The 15235-nt window shown below is 51.0% G+C and overlaps 1 protein-coding gene across 1 annotated transcript; it reads left to right on the top strand.

The window, feature by feature from the left end:
• Window positions 1-409: 409 nt before the first annotated feature.
• LOC103249868 (cytosolic phospholipase A2 epsilon) lies at window positions 410-11000 on the top strand (the record flags this gene model as incomplete). The annotated part of the gene is made up of 8 exons (XM_008048488.1): window positions 410-632; window positions 3783-3897; window positions 4439-4576; window positions 6213-6320; window positions 6806-7009; window positions 7854-8020; window positions 10146-10329; window positions 10780-11000. Coding segments are annotated over 8 exons (1360 nt in total), but the record flags the coding sequence as incomplete, so codon positions are not given.
• Window positions 11001-15235: the final 4235 nt, after the last annotated feature.

Here is a 15235-nt window from a genome sequence, read left to right as displayed (position 1 = left end):
CCTCAACCTCCCAAGTAGCTGGGACTACAGGCACGTACCACCATGCCTAGCTAATTGTTTCCCAGGCTGGTCTTGAACCTTGGGCTCAGGCAATCCTCTCACCTTAGTCCCTCAAAGTGCTGGGATTACAGGCATGAACCACCGTGTCCAACCCAGAATCCCCATCTCAATCACTGTGTTAACCTGGCACACAGCAGACATTCAGGAAGTGGTAGTAACTGTGACTATGAGTAATAATGTTCACCTTCTCCCTCCCCGCTGCCCACTGGGCCTTTGACTCACCCCTTTCTCTCCAGATTCCTCTCCTAGAAAGCTAGGGTTCCCAATGACCTGCCTGCCTTCTCTCACTGTGGGTTCAGGGTTGACCAGGGCTGTGTCAGCTCTACCAGCCATTCCTGTCTTTCTGCAGGACTATGGCTACCTTGTATAGTGACCCTGACTGGTCCTCCAAAAACCTGGAGCCTGCTGTCTTCGAGGCCCGGAGACACGTGGTCAAGGACAAGATGCCCTCCCTGTTCCCAGACCAGCTCTGCAAATTCCAGGAAGAGCTTCGGCAACGCAGCCAAGAAGGCTATAGGGTCACCTTTACAGACTTCTGGGGCCTGCTGATTGAGTCCTGCCTGGGGGATGAGGTAGGCACTCAGTTTGTCCCGGCCCCACCCTCCCTGACTGATGTCCAGCTTGCTTTCTTCATCGGGGGAGTCTGGACTTCCATCATGCAGAGGGAGTTAGTTCAGAACTACAGGTGTACCCTTGGGCTCTAAGAACCAGAAAGTGCTAGAATCCATGATGAAGGAAGAAGGTGGGATTGTCTGCTACATGCCCTTTACAAGATGACCGAGACCCTAGTGTTGTGGGCAAGCCTGCCTAGAGGCAGCATGTCCTCCAAGAGCCATGCCAAGACACGGGTGGGGAATGCTGGAGAGCCATGAAACCATGATACAAGTCTGACTCTAGAAGGGGGAGAGGACGAAAGGTCAGGTGGAAGCATCCTAGACTGCTATGCAGTCTAGGAAGGTTCCACAAGGCCTTTGGAAGATTCTCTAGTCAAAGTTGGCTATCAGAGGAGTTCTGTGTCTCCCAGAATGGGCCTTCCTCAGTACCCTGCCATAATAAGTCACAGGCAGTGCGGCTTCAGCACACTCAGTTGTGGATTTGAGAGCACAGCAGCTTCAGCCCTTAGTCAATAACGTTCTGCTGTTGGAGGTCTGCAGGGCTCATTCTTGTGGCCACCACACAGGGAACAGACCCTATCAGGTTCCTTCCTGCTCCGAGATCCAGTGATCCAAGAAATATGCCCAACAAGGGAAACAGCCTGTGCTGGGACACAGCTGCTGTGAGAGCCGTGTGGGGCATGGTGGAACAGGGGATGGGGGGTCCCCAAGGGATGTTGTGTCTTCCTGGATACAAGGGTGGACTCAGCTAACACTGGGTCCTTCGGGCTGCAGGCCCCAGAGGTGAAGCAACTTTGGTTTTTGCTTGGCTTCAAGGAAGCATCCCACCTAAGCTCTATCCAAACCCATGGTTCACTGCCCCACACCCAAAAGTGTCTGGGGAATCCTGAATTCTAATCAGAACTTGCCAGAAGAAGGAAGGGCAGCAAATTGTTTCCTTTTTTTTTTTTTTTTGAGTTGGAGTCTCACTCTGTCGCCCAGACTGGAGTGTAGTGGCCGTTCCCGGCCACCGCAGCCTCGACCTGCTGGGTTCCGGCGATCCTTCCGCCTCAGCCTTCCAAGTAACTGGAACTACAGGCGCACGCTATCATGCCCGGCTAATTTTTTGATTTATTGTAGAGATGAGGTCTCGCCTGCCCAGGCCGGTCTCAAACCCACAGGCTCAGGCAATCCACTCACCTCAGCCTCCCAAAGGCGCGGGATTACGGGCTGAGCCACGGAGCCCAGCTGCAAATTGTTTTCCAGTAGGTCCTCTCTTCCAGAACACCAGACAACTGAGGAAAACCCCACCCTCATCTTCAATATTCACTCATTCCATCATTCATTCTTCTAACTAAATTAGTTAAGCACCTCTGGCATACCAGGAACTATGTCGGCCAACGCAAATTCAGAAAGGAATCAGACATGGCTTTCAACACAAAGTGCTCACTGCTTCTGATGAATTCCACCCAGCCTGCCCCTGTGATAATCCACCACATAGCCTGTCCTCATGACGAAGTGGGGCAGACACAGGCTGAGGGCACTGGCTTTTGGATTTGGGCAGGACGGGGTGGAACTCCTGACCCTGCTCTGCACTGCTCCTTAAGTGGGGATTGCATCAACAAGTAGCAATTAATATTTTAAACAATGTTTTAGCAATAACGTTTTAACAGTAGTTAGTGCTTCAGGTGTCTGAGTATTTGGGGTATTTGGCATAGGGAAGAGCTGGAGTTGGAAAGGAGGTTGATGTTGGAAGCCCTCTGTCTTCCACTCTGGCCAAGGTGAGAGCCCCTTTTCCTTGGGCCCCTTGAGAGAGAGCATGGACTGGCTCTTCCCTGAGTCTGTAACTTTACTCCCAGGACATCAGCTCTGTGATGCCCAGATCTCTGTTTACCTTCAAAGGAGACCCATGCATCCTTGGGCCCACATGTGTTTGCCATCCCACACGGGCACCATAGCCTTTGCACAATTGTGTGACCAGGATCTGTCATGACCAGGGCCTGTCACCCAACAGGCAGCTGCTTGTCCTGGGCTCAGAGCCTGGACCCCTAAGACCTCAACTCTGCCTCATCTGTATTGGCTGATTCACTTTGGGGGGTGACCTGTGGCCCAGACTGATCTGCAAGGCTCCCCACTCTTGGGACTTAGAAGAAGCTCGGCCACCACCTAGTGATCAGGTTCCAAGCCTTTTGTTAAAAAAATAAACTTCAGCCGGGCTCGGTGGCTCAGCCTGTAATCCTGCGCCTTTGGGAGGCTGAGGTGAGTGGATTGCCTGAGCCCACGGATTCAAGACCCGCCTGGGCAGCGAGACATCATCTCTACAATAAATCGAAAAATCAGCCGAGCGTGGTAGCGCATGTCTGTAATTCCGGCTACTTGGAAAGCTGAGGCGGAAGTATCGCCGGAGCCCAGCAGGTCGAGGCTGCGGTGGCCGGGAGCAGCCACTGCACTCCAGTCTGGGTGACGGAGTGAGACTCCAACTCAAAAAAACAAAAAAATTTTAAAAATTAAAAAAACTTCTGGCCATTGCCTTGCTAAGCTATGGTGTGGCCATAGCTCTCTGAGCTATGGCCAGGTCGTGTTTTCTTAAGCTTTGGCCCCCTCCCCTACCTTGGGAAGTGAATCACCTCTTTCTCTCTGTCTCTAATTTACTTTCTAAATAAACTGTATTCTCTAATTTAAAAAACAAAACATTTTTTCTCCCAAACTAGCTTTATGAGGGAGTCAAACATGCCAAGCTGATTAAAAAAAAAAAAAAAAAAAAGGAGCTGCCGGAGTGTGAGCAGGGAGGAAGATGATGGGGCTGAAGAGGGACAATGGTAACCTCTCCCACCCCTTCCTCTTTACCCACCGGCCCCTGAGCCCAAGAGGACCCTGGGACTTGAGGGACGGCCCTAAACTGTGGATCCAGTCCCACTCCCAGTCCACATGTCTGGGTGGTGTACATTCCACGGGTGCATTTTAAGAGCAGGCTTGGCTGGGGTCACCTGGGGTCTTCGTGGCAGCCTGGAGGGCTCAGGAGCCAGGAAATGGCTGCAGAGGTTCAGTCTGTCTTCTTATTCCGCCTGCCACCCTTCACCCCAAGCCGCTTGGCTTCTTCTACTCCTTAATCATTTTGTTTCCTCACAGAGAAATGAATGCAAGTTGTCCGAACAGCGTGCTGCTTTGTGCCGGGGCCAGAATCCCCTGCCCATCTACCTCACCATCAATGTCAAGGATGATGTAAGCAACCAGGACTTCAGAGGTAACACTGGTGGCTAGTGATTTATGGGGCAGGGGAGGGGCCTCCTTTCTTGGAGGGCTAAGGCACCCAGCACCTCCAGGTCCTCCACCCCCACCTACCTTTGCCAATCTCCACATCAAAAGACTGTGCTCCCTGCTGAAGAAATCAACTATGCCTTCTAGTCGGCCCTGCAGATGAGTGAGGCCGGCAAGCACTGTCCTGGCTTCCCTGGGCGCGTATTTGATGGAACTGGGGGAAGGAAGAAGTACTAGATGTTTTTTAAGCTGCCCAGAGGGAGGAACCCTAGAGATTTGCCCTGCTTCAGTACGTCTGGGTCCTGGTTTCTGTCCTGCTTTGAGGAGCAAATGAGCTGTCCAAGTGGCAAAGCTGTCTTGCTGGGCCAGCAGAAGCCGACGGCGGCGCCCCCGTGTGTCCTGGGGGGGAACTGCGGCCTCCCTGTCCCAGGCTCTCCAAGGCTGGGGAGTGGGAGAAGGAAGCGGCCGAGGGGCGTCCCCTGGCCTCAAATTGACCCCCCCACTTCTGCCCTGCTGCTTCATCGCAGAGTGGTGCGAGTTCTCCCCCTACGAGGTGGGCCTGCAGAAGTACGGAGCCTTCATCCCCACCGAGCTCTTCGGCTCCGAGTTCTTCATGGGGCGGCTGATGAAGAGGATCCCTGAGTCTCGAATGTGCTACATGCTAGGTGACTCCGGCTGGGGGATTCCCCTGGGCACCCTGCCTGCCTTTAAATTAGAGGAATAACAGGGAGGATCTTGTCCCATTGTTGAGATGCCTTGAGTCAGCCCTTGAGCATGTGGGCCTCCTGGCATTTCCTGGCATCCCCTCATCCTAGGAGAAGCTCCCGAGCCCACCCCCAGATGGGCCTCCAGGACTGCCCTGAACTTCCTGCGACCCTTTGGGCTCAGAAGGACATGAAAAGGACCTCAAATCACTGGGGAACCAGAGGGGACTCTCCAGTGGTCTCCCTGGGGTCCACTCAGAACCACATTGGGAGTGTCAGGCTCAGATGGAAGCTTCTGACTCCCGCCCCCTCCCCATCTGACTTCAGGCAATGGTGTACCTGCTTCCAGGGGCCAGTCCAGCCCTAGGATCCAAGGGACTAGAGAGACCACAGGATAAAGGGCAAAGTTGCCAGGGAAGCCCGGCCTGGCCTCCTACCCTGAGCACCTTGGTTCTTCAGAAACCAGGGCAGGGTCCTGACTACAATGCCCACTCTTACAGTTCCTCCCTTCAACTACACCTATCAAAGTGCAGCCTCAAAAACAGACCCATGTTCCCAGCCTCAACAACATGACCTTATTTAAACTAGTTGTTGAAATAAGACCCAACTCGGCCGGGCATGGTGGCTCATGCCTGTAATTCCAGCACTTTGGGAGGCTGAGGTGAGAGGATTGCCTGAGCTCACAGGTTCGAGACAAGCCTGGGCAACTAGACGAGACCTCATCTCTACAATAAATCAGAAATTAGCTGGGCATGGTGGTGTGTGCCTGTAGTTCCAGCTACTTGGAAGTTTGAGGCAGAAGGGATTGCCTGAGCCCAGCAGGTCGGGGCTGTGGTAACTGAAAGCATGCCACTGCCCTCCAGCCTGGGTAACAGAATGAGACTCCAACTAAAAAAAAAAAAAGTCCCAACTCAAGCCCTGTATTTTCTTTGAAGCCTGCCCAGAAGCCCCCAACCCACAGTGACCTCTCCTTTCCCTGAACACCTATGCTGTTGAGCATATGGTTCAGAAACCTGTAGTTAAACACTTGGGCTTGAACTCTAGTTTCTCACTTCTAGCAGTGTAAAGTGAGCCAAATTACCTAACCTCTCTGAGCCTCGGTTTTCACATCTGTAAATTGGGCTTAAGAGTAAAAGCTATCTTATAGAGGCTCCTCATGGGTCCATGTTTCATATAAGCATTGTTATTTGTGAGTTACATTTAAAAATCATAACGATAGCAAATAGCATGACATTTGCTGTGATGCTCACCATGTGTCCTGCATGCTTTAGATGGATTAACTGATACGAGGGATGGCATCTGGACTTGAACTCAGAGCCTGCACTTGTCAGCATCAAGTCCCTGCTGGGGCTGTACTTTATGTACCTTCACACCTTCTCCTGGTACTGAGGAGAGGGAGAAGGAGGAAGAGGAGGGAAGGGAACTGGGACTATCAGTCACTGTGTTGAGCGTCAACGTGGAGAGAGGGAAATCAAAATCAGTCTCACCCTGAACACCCTGGCTTGGGGGAGGAATCAAGGCCAAGGCAGAACAGCCAGCGTGAGGGTGGGCCCGGGGTTCCTGGACAGAGCTGCTCACGGCCGCCGCGGTTCCCTAGGTTTGTGGAGCAGCATCTTCTCGCTGAACCTGCTCGATGCTTGGAACCTGTCCCACACCTCGGAGGAATTTTTCCACAGGTGGACGAGGAAAAAAGTACATGACATCGGTGGGTGACCCATTGGCTTCCCTCCATGGTTGGGAGGTGGTGGGGGTGGTTGTGGACCATGGGACCAGGCCATCTGCCACATGTTTCCACCTTGTCCCTGTGGCCTACAACATGGGAAGGAAGCTGGGGCTAGAAGTCATCCCTGCCTGAAGGGGAGGGTGACTGTAGATGACCTGTGCCAAGGCCCACTGGCAAGCCTCCAGGTGCCCAGATGATGAGGGTAGGGAACTAGAGCACAGTTATAGGTTGCTCTTCTAGACTCTCCATCTTCTCTGGGACCCTCCTTACCTTTCACCTTCCCTCTATCCCCCATTCCACACCTCTCACCTGAGTCCTCCTGACTCCAGAGCCAGAGCCTTGGGAAGGTATGAGCTGCACTTACAGTGGCTCACCCTTGAACTCTAAGGCAACCATGCAGGGCTTCACCTGGACAATCTGGGAACCCTAACTCTGTGACCTGCCCTCCATCCCCCATTCCCCTGCAGAAGACGAGCCTATTCTGCCAGAAATCCCCAAGTGTGATGCCAACATCCTGGAGACCACGGTAGTGATCCCGGGGTCATGGCTGTCTGATATTTTTCGAGAAGTTCTCACCCATCGGCCTTTCGTGTCCGAGTTCCACAACTTCCTGTCAGGGCTGCAACTGCACACTGGCTACCTCCGGAATGATCAGTTCTCCATGTGGAAAGGTAACCTTGCCTGGCTGCTCCCCGGGGCCTGCCTTTGATTGAGGAGGAAGACATGGATGTTGAGACTGCCTTGGAGAAAGAATGAGAAAACACCTCTGAGCATGTTCATTGGGCCAAGAGACAGACTCTCACCTATGGTGTATTTGGCATTCGGTGGAGTCGTCTTGAAGGGTTTATGGGTCTGACAGCAAGGAGTGGTGTGGAAATTAACTCACTGAGTCTTTACAGCACCTCTGTGCAGCAGTCCCAACAGTCCAATTTTACAGACGGGGAAATGGGGCCCTTACTTTCTGCAGCTGTGCTCTGGTGGTGTCTTCATGTGAGTGGTGCCCTTGGAACTGGGCAGGCATGACCCACCCAAGAACCCCAAGTGGTAAGCTGCAGAGCCAGGCCTTAAATGAGGTCTTGTAGTTTTTCCTCAGGGCCTTCTCCCCTGGTGCTGAGGCTCTAAGGTTCACATTCCATCTTGATTTTATGAAGCCACGGCCTGCAAATAGCTGCCTGAGCCTGGCCTATTAATCCTCATCCTCACCGACTGGGTCCAGAATTGAAACTATTTATAGGCGATCTTGAGCCCCTAATATTCCACATCTGGGTCATAGTGGGTTTTCTGTGCATATCCCATGCAAGACTTGCTAAAAGACCAGTAAAAATGTTGTTCTTCATTAGCCTGTCCACCTGAAAGGGCAGTGGGACTCAGCATGCTGGTCAGAAGAGGCGGGCTAGAGGCCAAGATAAGTGAAGGAAGTTCCAGGCGGGGCACTTCGTCCCCTCCAGGTGCCTCTGCCCATTGGCTGAGATCAGGGCACCAGGCGTGTTGGTAACGGGAAGACTTGGTTTTCAGACACAGTGCTTGATGGTTTCCCAAACCAGCTGACAGAGTCCGCGAACCACTTGAGCCTGCTGGACACCGCGTTCTTCGTTAACTCCAGTTACCCACCCCTCCTGAGGCCGGAAAGAAAAGCTGACCTCATCATCCACCTCAATTACTGTGCCGGGTCCCAGACAAAGGCAAGTGCCACCACGTGAAGCTCCTTGCACACAGGGCACTGTGGCCTCTCATGACAGGCAACGGAGTCAGTGCCACGGAACCCAGCGGCTTCGCTAGCTGTGAATTAGGAGAAGGCGCGCTCCCAGCAGACTCCAGGATAGCATCAGAGAAACCCAAACAGCAGTCATGGTGTGAAGTTAGACCCCCAAAACCTTAGGGGCCAGCTAATGCACGGTGGCTCTTGCACCGTGCATTGCTGGCTCTTGCACAGTGCATTGCTGGCTCTTGCACGGTGGCAGAGGTTGACTTAGAACATTCAGATTTATTATTGCCTTTGTGCATTTGCCATATGTGGTAATTCTTCAGCTACAGAAAAAAGGAGTTTTAAAAAACAGCCGTGGCCGGGCTCAGTGGCCCACACCTATAATCCTAGCACTTTGGGTGGCCAAGGCAAGAGGATTGCCTGAGCCCAGGGGTTCAAGGCTGGCCTGGGCAATTTGGTGAGACTTCGCCTCTAATAAAAAAAGAAAAAAATAATAACCTTAATAGAGCCCATTCTGTTCTAAAGCTTTGTGCCACTTCAAGAGCTTGTAATGCCCTATTTTTAAAATAGCTCAAGCCTGTAATCCCAGCACTTTGGGAGGCCGAGGCAAGAGGATTGCCTGAGCCTGGGTGTTCAAGACCATCCTAGGCAACTTGGCAAGACCTCATCTCTACAATTTAAAAAAAAAAAGCTGGGCATGGTGGCGCATGCCTGTAGTTCCAGCTACTTGGAGAGCTGAGGTGGAAGGATCTCCTGAGCCCAGTAGGTTGAGGCTGCATACCACTACACTCCAGCCTGGATGACAAGAGTGAGATTCCAACTCAAAATCATCATCATCAAGCCGGGCTTGGTGGCTCAGTCTGTAATCCCACGCCTTGGGAGGCTGAGGTGAGTGGATTGCCTGAGCCCACGGGTTCAAGACCCACCTGGGCAACTTGGTGAGACCTCATCTCTACAATAAATCAAAAAATCAGCCGGGCGTGGTAGTGCATGCCTGTAATTCCAGCTACTCGGAAGGCTGAGGCGGAAGGATTGCCGGAGCCCAGCAGGTCGAGGCTGAGGTGGCTGGGAGCGGCCACTGCACTCCAGTCTGGGCGACAGAGTGAGACTCCAACTCAAAAAACAAAAAACAAAAAACAAAAATCATCATCATCATATCACACTCTCCCCTCCTTCAGGGAATATGACCCCCTGTGAATACACTAAAGAATCTGGACCAGAGGTTTTTATTTATTTTTATATACTTTTGAAAAGTTCTGGCCCTTTAGGGGAAAGAAACTGGTTTTGTTCTACTTTAATACAGTCCTTCCATGAAACCAGAGAAAGGGAAGTGTAGACAGACAATCAGGACAGGAAGATCATGATCTCCATTTGTAAATTAGTACCAAGGTATTTTCCTGCACGGGATCTCACTTGGTGTTCACACTAGCTCTTTGAGAGCAATGGCATAGCTGCTATTATTCCCATGTAATAGATGAGGAAACCAAGGCACAGAGAGGGTTAGTGGCTTGTCACACACCTTGTGAGCAGTGGAGCAGGGGTTGAACTAAGGGGTTCTGACACCCTTAAGTCCAGTGCTCTTTCTGTGAAAGGTGTCCTTTCAGAGTCTTTTTCAGCCCTGTCACACTGTCAGTTCCAAAGTCTGTGCACATCCCACAGGAACCTGGCGAGGTATGGCTCTATGTGGCCCAACTCCAGTCACCCTCCCAGACTGCCACCCACATCTACCCAGGTCTGTGTTTGAGTGGACATCATCAAAAAGGCTTCTGTCCATTTCACTTGGGGAAGAGGCTTGCAGCTGGAAGTGCACCAACTTGCTGCCCCAGGCCTTTTGTTCTGACCTGACTTTATTCTCAAAATAGCACAAATTGGGCTGGCTGTGGTGACTTACATCTGTAATCCCACACTTTGAGAGGCTGAGGTGGGAGGATCACTTGAGGCAAGGAGTTCAAGACCAACCTGGACAGCATAGCAAGACCCTGTCCCAATTTTTAAAAAAGTCATTAGCTAAGGAAATCAGGAAACTGGATTTAAGAACTCTGTGTTTCTTATCTACCCTCACTACTCCTAATACTCAAATGTTCCCTCCTGTGGTATTCCAGCCTCTGAAACAAACCTGTGAGTATTGCACAATGCAGAACATCCCCTTCCCCAAATGTGAGCTGCCAGATGCTAACGAAGATCTCAAGGAATGCTACCTGATGGAGAACTCCCAGGAACCCGACACCCCCATCGTGGTTTTCTTCCCACTCATCAATGACACCTTCCAAAAGTACAAGGCACCCGGTGAGCTGCCTCTGCGTCTGGTTTTCAGCACTCTCTGGCCTTGGCCCGAGGGCTCCTGTCTTTAGACTCATAGGCTCGGCTAATAGCACCACAGGGAAGGCTGGCTTAGCTCCAGTCTTGGCTTTGGCAAGGAAGCAAAGAGCTCTTCCCCACCTCCTCACCCCCAGGTGCTGGTAATGGTATCCCCTACTCTTTTCTTCCCCTATTCTATATTTTTTGACAGCCGATCACATGCCCGGTGCTGTGTGGCCCTCAAATGGGCAAGCTGCACCCCCACCCCAAAGAGCATGCAGTTGTGCATGTGTGTGTGTGAATATACACACATGTACATGTTTTCATGCCGGTGTGTGTGTCAGTGTGTGCAGGATGGGCCTTGGAGAGAGATATGGAAACAAGTCATTCCAGCCTAACATAGTAAGGGTCTATAATGAGTTTTTCTGCCGCCCCCAGGTGTAGAGCGAAGCCCAGAGGAGCTGGAGCAGGGCCAGGTTGACATTTATGGCCCCAAAACTCCCTATGCCACCAAGGAGCTGACATACACGGAGGCTGCCTTTGACAAGCTGGTGAAGCTCTCTGAGTACAACATCCTGAATAACAAGGACAGGCTCCTTCAGGCCCTGCGCCTAGCAGTGGAGAACAAGAAGCGCCTGAAGAGCCAGTGTCCCTCCTAGGCCCCGGGCAACCTCATCTATTCTGTGTCAGCTTCCACTGTCAGAAGTACCGAACACGGCAGAGTTGCCCAGGCTACCACACAGCCAGATCTACTCTCTGGCAAGGGGTATAGGCAGATTGGCCTGGATTTTCTATCAGAAAATTTAAAAATTTTAAAGTTGAGAAAGACAGATTCAGAGAGAGAGAGGAAATAAAAAGAAGCCATGTTGGGTTTTATACCCACTGGAATTTCTGTAAGCGCTTCCTGCAGAGAAGGCTGTCTGTTAGTCACAGGCTCCTACATATGCCTGAGTGTGGAGAGTAAAAGCCTGGGAAAAGGGCTGGTCCCCCCAGAAACCTCGATTCAGAAGTGGTTGAGGGCTGGCAGTCTCCCTGCTCTTCCGCCCTCTGCTTCCTCAAGTGGTGGACCCAGGAGAAAGCATAGGAGGACCTGGCAGAGGTGGGGAGGGGGTTCTCTGGGCTTCTCTGAAAAAGTGCTTTTTAAAATTTAAGACAGTTATATTCTCATGATTTTTATAGGCAATTGTATTTTGTGATTTTTGTTTTTATGAATCAGGGCATTAAAAGGAAGCATGAGGCTGAAGGTCAAAATGGAGCCCTAGATATATCCTGGTCTCTGCCGCAACAAAGTCAAGTAGGTGCCCGGTTTCACTGGTGCCTCTGCAACCACTCAGAGCTCCAGGACTCGTAGCCGCATGTTCACAATCAGGCAGCCACTAAGCTCCAAAGAAATGCCAGGCAAAGCCCTGGTCTGCAGCTCAGGCTCACTGAATGAGGATCTGGAATGCAGTCCAGCAAGGTTTGGGCAGACTGCAAGTAAATGGAGTCAGGTCAGGCGGGGGACACTGTCCAGTGCTACATCCTCTAAGAGTCACCGCTCACTGACCGACCTGCTCTGAGAGCATCTCTCAGCCTCTTGACACTCTATCTTTCTGATTGACAGAGGGGATTATTTATTTCTGCATGTGATTCCTCTTTTCTGTCATGTAAACACTGTGACCAGTGCATCTCAGCTCTTAGAGTCACCCACAGAGAATGAAACTAGAAAAAATCAACTCAAAAAGGACTACCCATCTGAAGAAGAAGCCCATCCATGGAGTTGGTTTCCCAGTGAATCTCAGGAAAAGCCCTGGGAAGCAGAGAAGCCCAGTGGAAATAAGCAGGTTTCCCTTCAGGCTGGAAACAGCCAAAGAAATGTGTAAGCCGTTGATAGGCCCAGCCCATAGAAGGTGAAGTCATGTGGCCCATGGGAAGTCCAGCAAACCTGGAAGATGTGGTCCTCTTTCTGCATCTCCATGCTCCCTAAGCAGTCCTTCGCTTGTGAGCATGTGAGCGGTGACAGGTAACAGAAGTTTAGAAAAACTGGCTTCTGATTGACATCCTTGCTACTCAAAGTGTGGTGGGGGAACTGCTTTGAAATGCAGATTCTCAGGCCTCACCCTGGCCATACTGAATCAGAATCTGCATTTTAAGGAGATTCACATCCCCACTGTTCAGGTGGTCCCTATGCATATTCAAATTGAGAAGTTTAGATTTATGCCACTCTCTCCCATAAGCTTGGAAAGCCTGAATCACTGCTATCTTGAGCCACTGATAAGCTAGGCTTCTGGACCTGCAAAACAAGTCCCCACCCAGGTAGTGTCAACCTGGGATGCCACCCCTTCCCTCTACCAGAGGGAAGATGGCCATGTCTTGGATTCATCAAAGTATGTAAAATAAGGTTTATAAAACCATTGTACTTTTTGAGCACAGAATAAAATGGCCATGTGGGTAAATGATGTTGACTCATCTGCTTTCATTATCTGAGGCTGCAAAATATGCATGAGTCCTACCCTCATCCCTGTGGAACTTCTCAGTCCTCTGGCCAGGCTTCCTACTCACCACCACCTGCTAGAGGTGTGAGGAGGCCATTTCTACCCCATCCTTCCTCTCCTCCGACAGCATCTCCTGCAGCAGGGTCCCACCTTTTCATGGCGAGATGCTCCTCTGTTTGTATGAAGCCATGTCATCGACTAGTAGACACTAACTCATGCACATCCATTCTGTTCCAAGCTCAGCCAGAATGCAGGACACACCGAGTGTCCCTCTCTCCCCCATGTCCCTCCTCCTTGTTCTCGCTTTCCCTCCCAAGAGAGCAGCCAGCACCCCACCCACTGCCAGATGCCCAACAAACATCAACGGAGCACCTACTCTGTGCACAGCAATGGCAATGAACATCAACGGAGCACCTACTCTGTGCACAGCAAGTGTGAACAGTCTCTACTTTCCAGGGGCTTGGATTTTGAGGGGAAAAAATGAGAAGATACATGAGACATAAATGGTGACTTAGCTACTAAAATGACACAGGTGTCATCAACTTGGAGAGGGCAAGCACGTGTTGTCCTGCAGTGGTCAAGGAAGGCTCCCTCTCGGGTTCCCTTCTCTCAGCCTATAAGCACAATTAAGTTGAAGAAATAAATGAAATCCCTCCCTCCCCCATGTCCCCCTGCCTTGTTCCCACTTTCCCTCCCAAGAGAGCATCCAGCACCCCACCCACTGCCACATGCCCAACTACCCTGTCCTATAGCAAGTTTTCTGCTCCTACCTACTCATGGAAAACTCCCCACAGTCACCAAGGTCCTCTTTGCCAGAGGCATTGAGTCAAATGCCACCAGCCCTTGTACAGGCCTTATCTGACTTGATTGTTCCCAGCATTTGGCACCACAGACCACTCCCTCCTTCCTGGAACCCTCCCTTCCTGTGACTTCCTTGCCAACAGCAGTGCAGTTCCGTTCAGCTTACAAATAATTATTGCCTGCCCATTACATGCCAGTTCCTGCTCTAGGCACTGCGACAATAAAAAGGATGAACAATTGACCCAAAACTTCAAGGAGCTTCCTTTTGGTCCCATGGGGAGGCCCACATGGAAACTGAGCCTTGCAATACCAAGAGAAAGCTGAAGAGGCCAGGTTTACCAAATACCTTCTGTCTTGGATTTCTTCTCACTGAAAGAGGGGAGCCCCTGCCTGGTCTCTTCTCCCTTGGGCTCCTTTCACTGCTAGTATTCCTTGAGCTTCCTTAGCTCTTTCCTTTTCTCACTCTATACTCTCCTAAAGCAATCCATCCATACTCAGGACTTCAGCTACTGCTTCTGTGTTGAACCTTTTAGCTCTAGCTGACTCAGTCTCCTGAGTTCAAAACTGATATATTCAAATTCTGTATCTATTAGCATTACCCTCTGGTGGGGATGGCTTGTGCCTATAATCCCAGCACTTTGTGAGGCTGAGGTGGGAGGATTGCTTGAGCCCAGGAGTTTGAGACCAGCCTAGGCAATATAGTGAGAACTCACCTTTACAAAAATTTAAAAAATTAGCCTGGCACGGTGTACTTGGGAGGCTGAGGCAGGAGGATGGGCTGAGCCCAGGAAGTCGAGGCTGCAGTGAACAGTGATTGTGCCACACTGAACTCTAGCCTGGGCAACCAAATGAGACTCCAACTCAAAAAAAAAAAAAAAATTGCTTTCACTATATAACCTAAAGATCCAAAATCACAGTGGCTTAAACAAGACATAAATTTATCTCTCTATTTCTTATCAGAGACCCAGGTTCCTTTCAGCTCTCTTCTGCCATCCTCAAGATATCTCTTGTCCAGTATTGCTGCAGGAGCTCCATCTATCATGTCCACATTCCAGGCAGCAGGGAGGATAAAGAAGTCTGAGTTCCTACTGACTATGAAGTTACCAAGCCAGCCCTGGACTGCCTACTTCTAAACTTCTTTTCTGTGAAAGAGAACTAAACATACAGTAAGAATCCCCAGCTGTTCAGCTATCTATTGCTGAGCAACAAAACCCCTCTGGGTATGATAGCATAAAATAGCCACCATTTTATAGCCACCACAAATTCTGTGGGTCAGGAATTTGGAAAGGGCCCAGCACAGACAACTCTTCTCTGCCCCATGTTTGGGGCCTTAGCTCAAATGACCTGAGCTGCTGGGGAGGACTCAAATGGCTGGGGTCTGGACCAGCCGGGGGTGAAGGATCCACTTCCAAGATGACTCCTTCACTCCAATGTCTGGAGCCTGGGCTGGGAAGTCTGAGAAGGAGGAAAGGCAGGCTCAGTTAGGGCTATCAATCAGCACACCTTGATGTGGTCTCCCCAGCATGGACTCACAGCACCCAGTACTCTTAAGAGTGAGTGTGTGGCTGGGCTCAGTGGCTCAGCCTGTCATCCCAGCACTTTGGGAGGCTGAGGCAAGA

The sequence above is a fragment of the Carlito syrichta genome, unplaced genomic scaffold, assembly GCF_000164805.1.
Source record: "Carlito syrichta isolate Samal-C Ts95f unplaced genomic scaffold, Tarsius_syrichta-2.0.1 Scaffold47086, whole genome shotgun sequence".
Lineage (NCBI taxonomy): Eukaryota > Metazoa > Chordata > Mammalia > Primates > Tarsiidae > Carlito > Carlito syrichta.
Note: the sequence above shows the minus strand (reverse complement) of the source record. Positions and strands in the feature narration are given on the sequence as shown.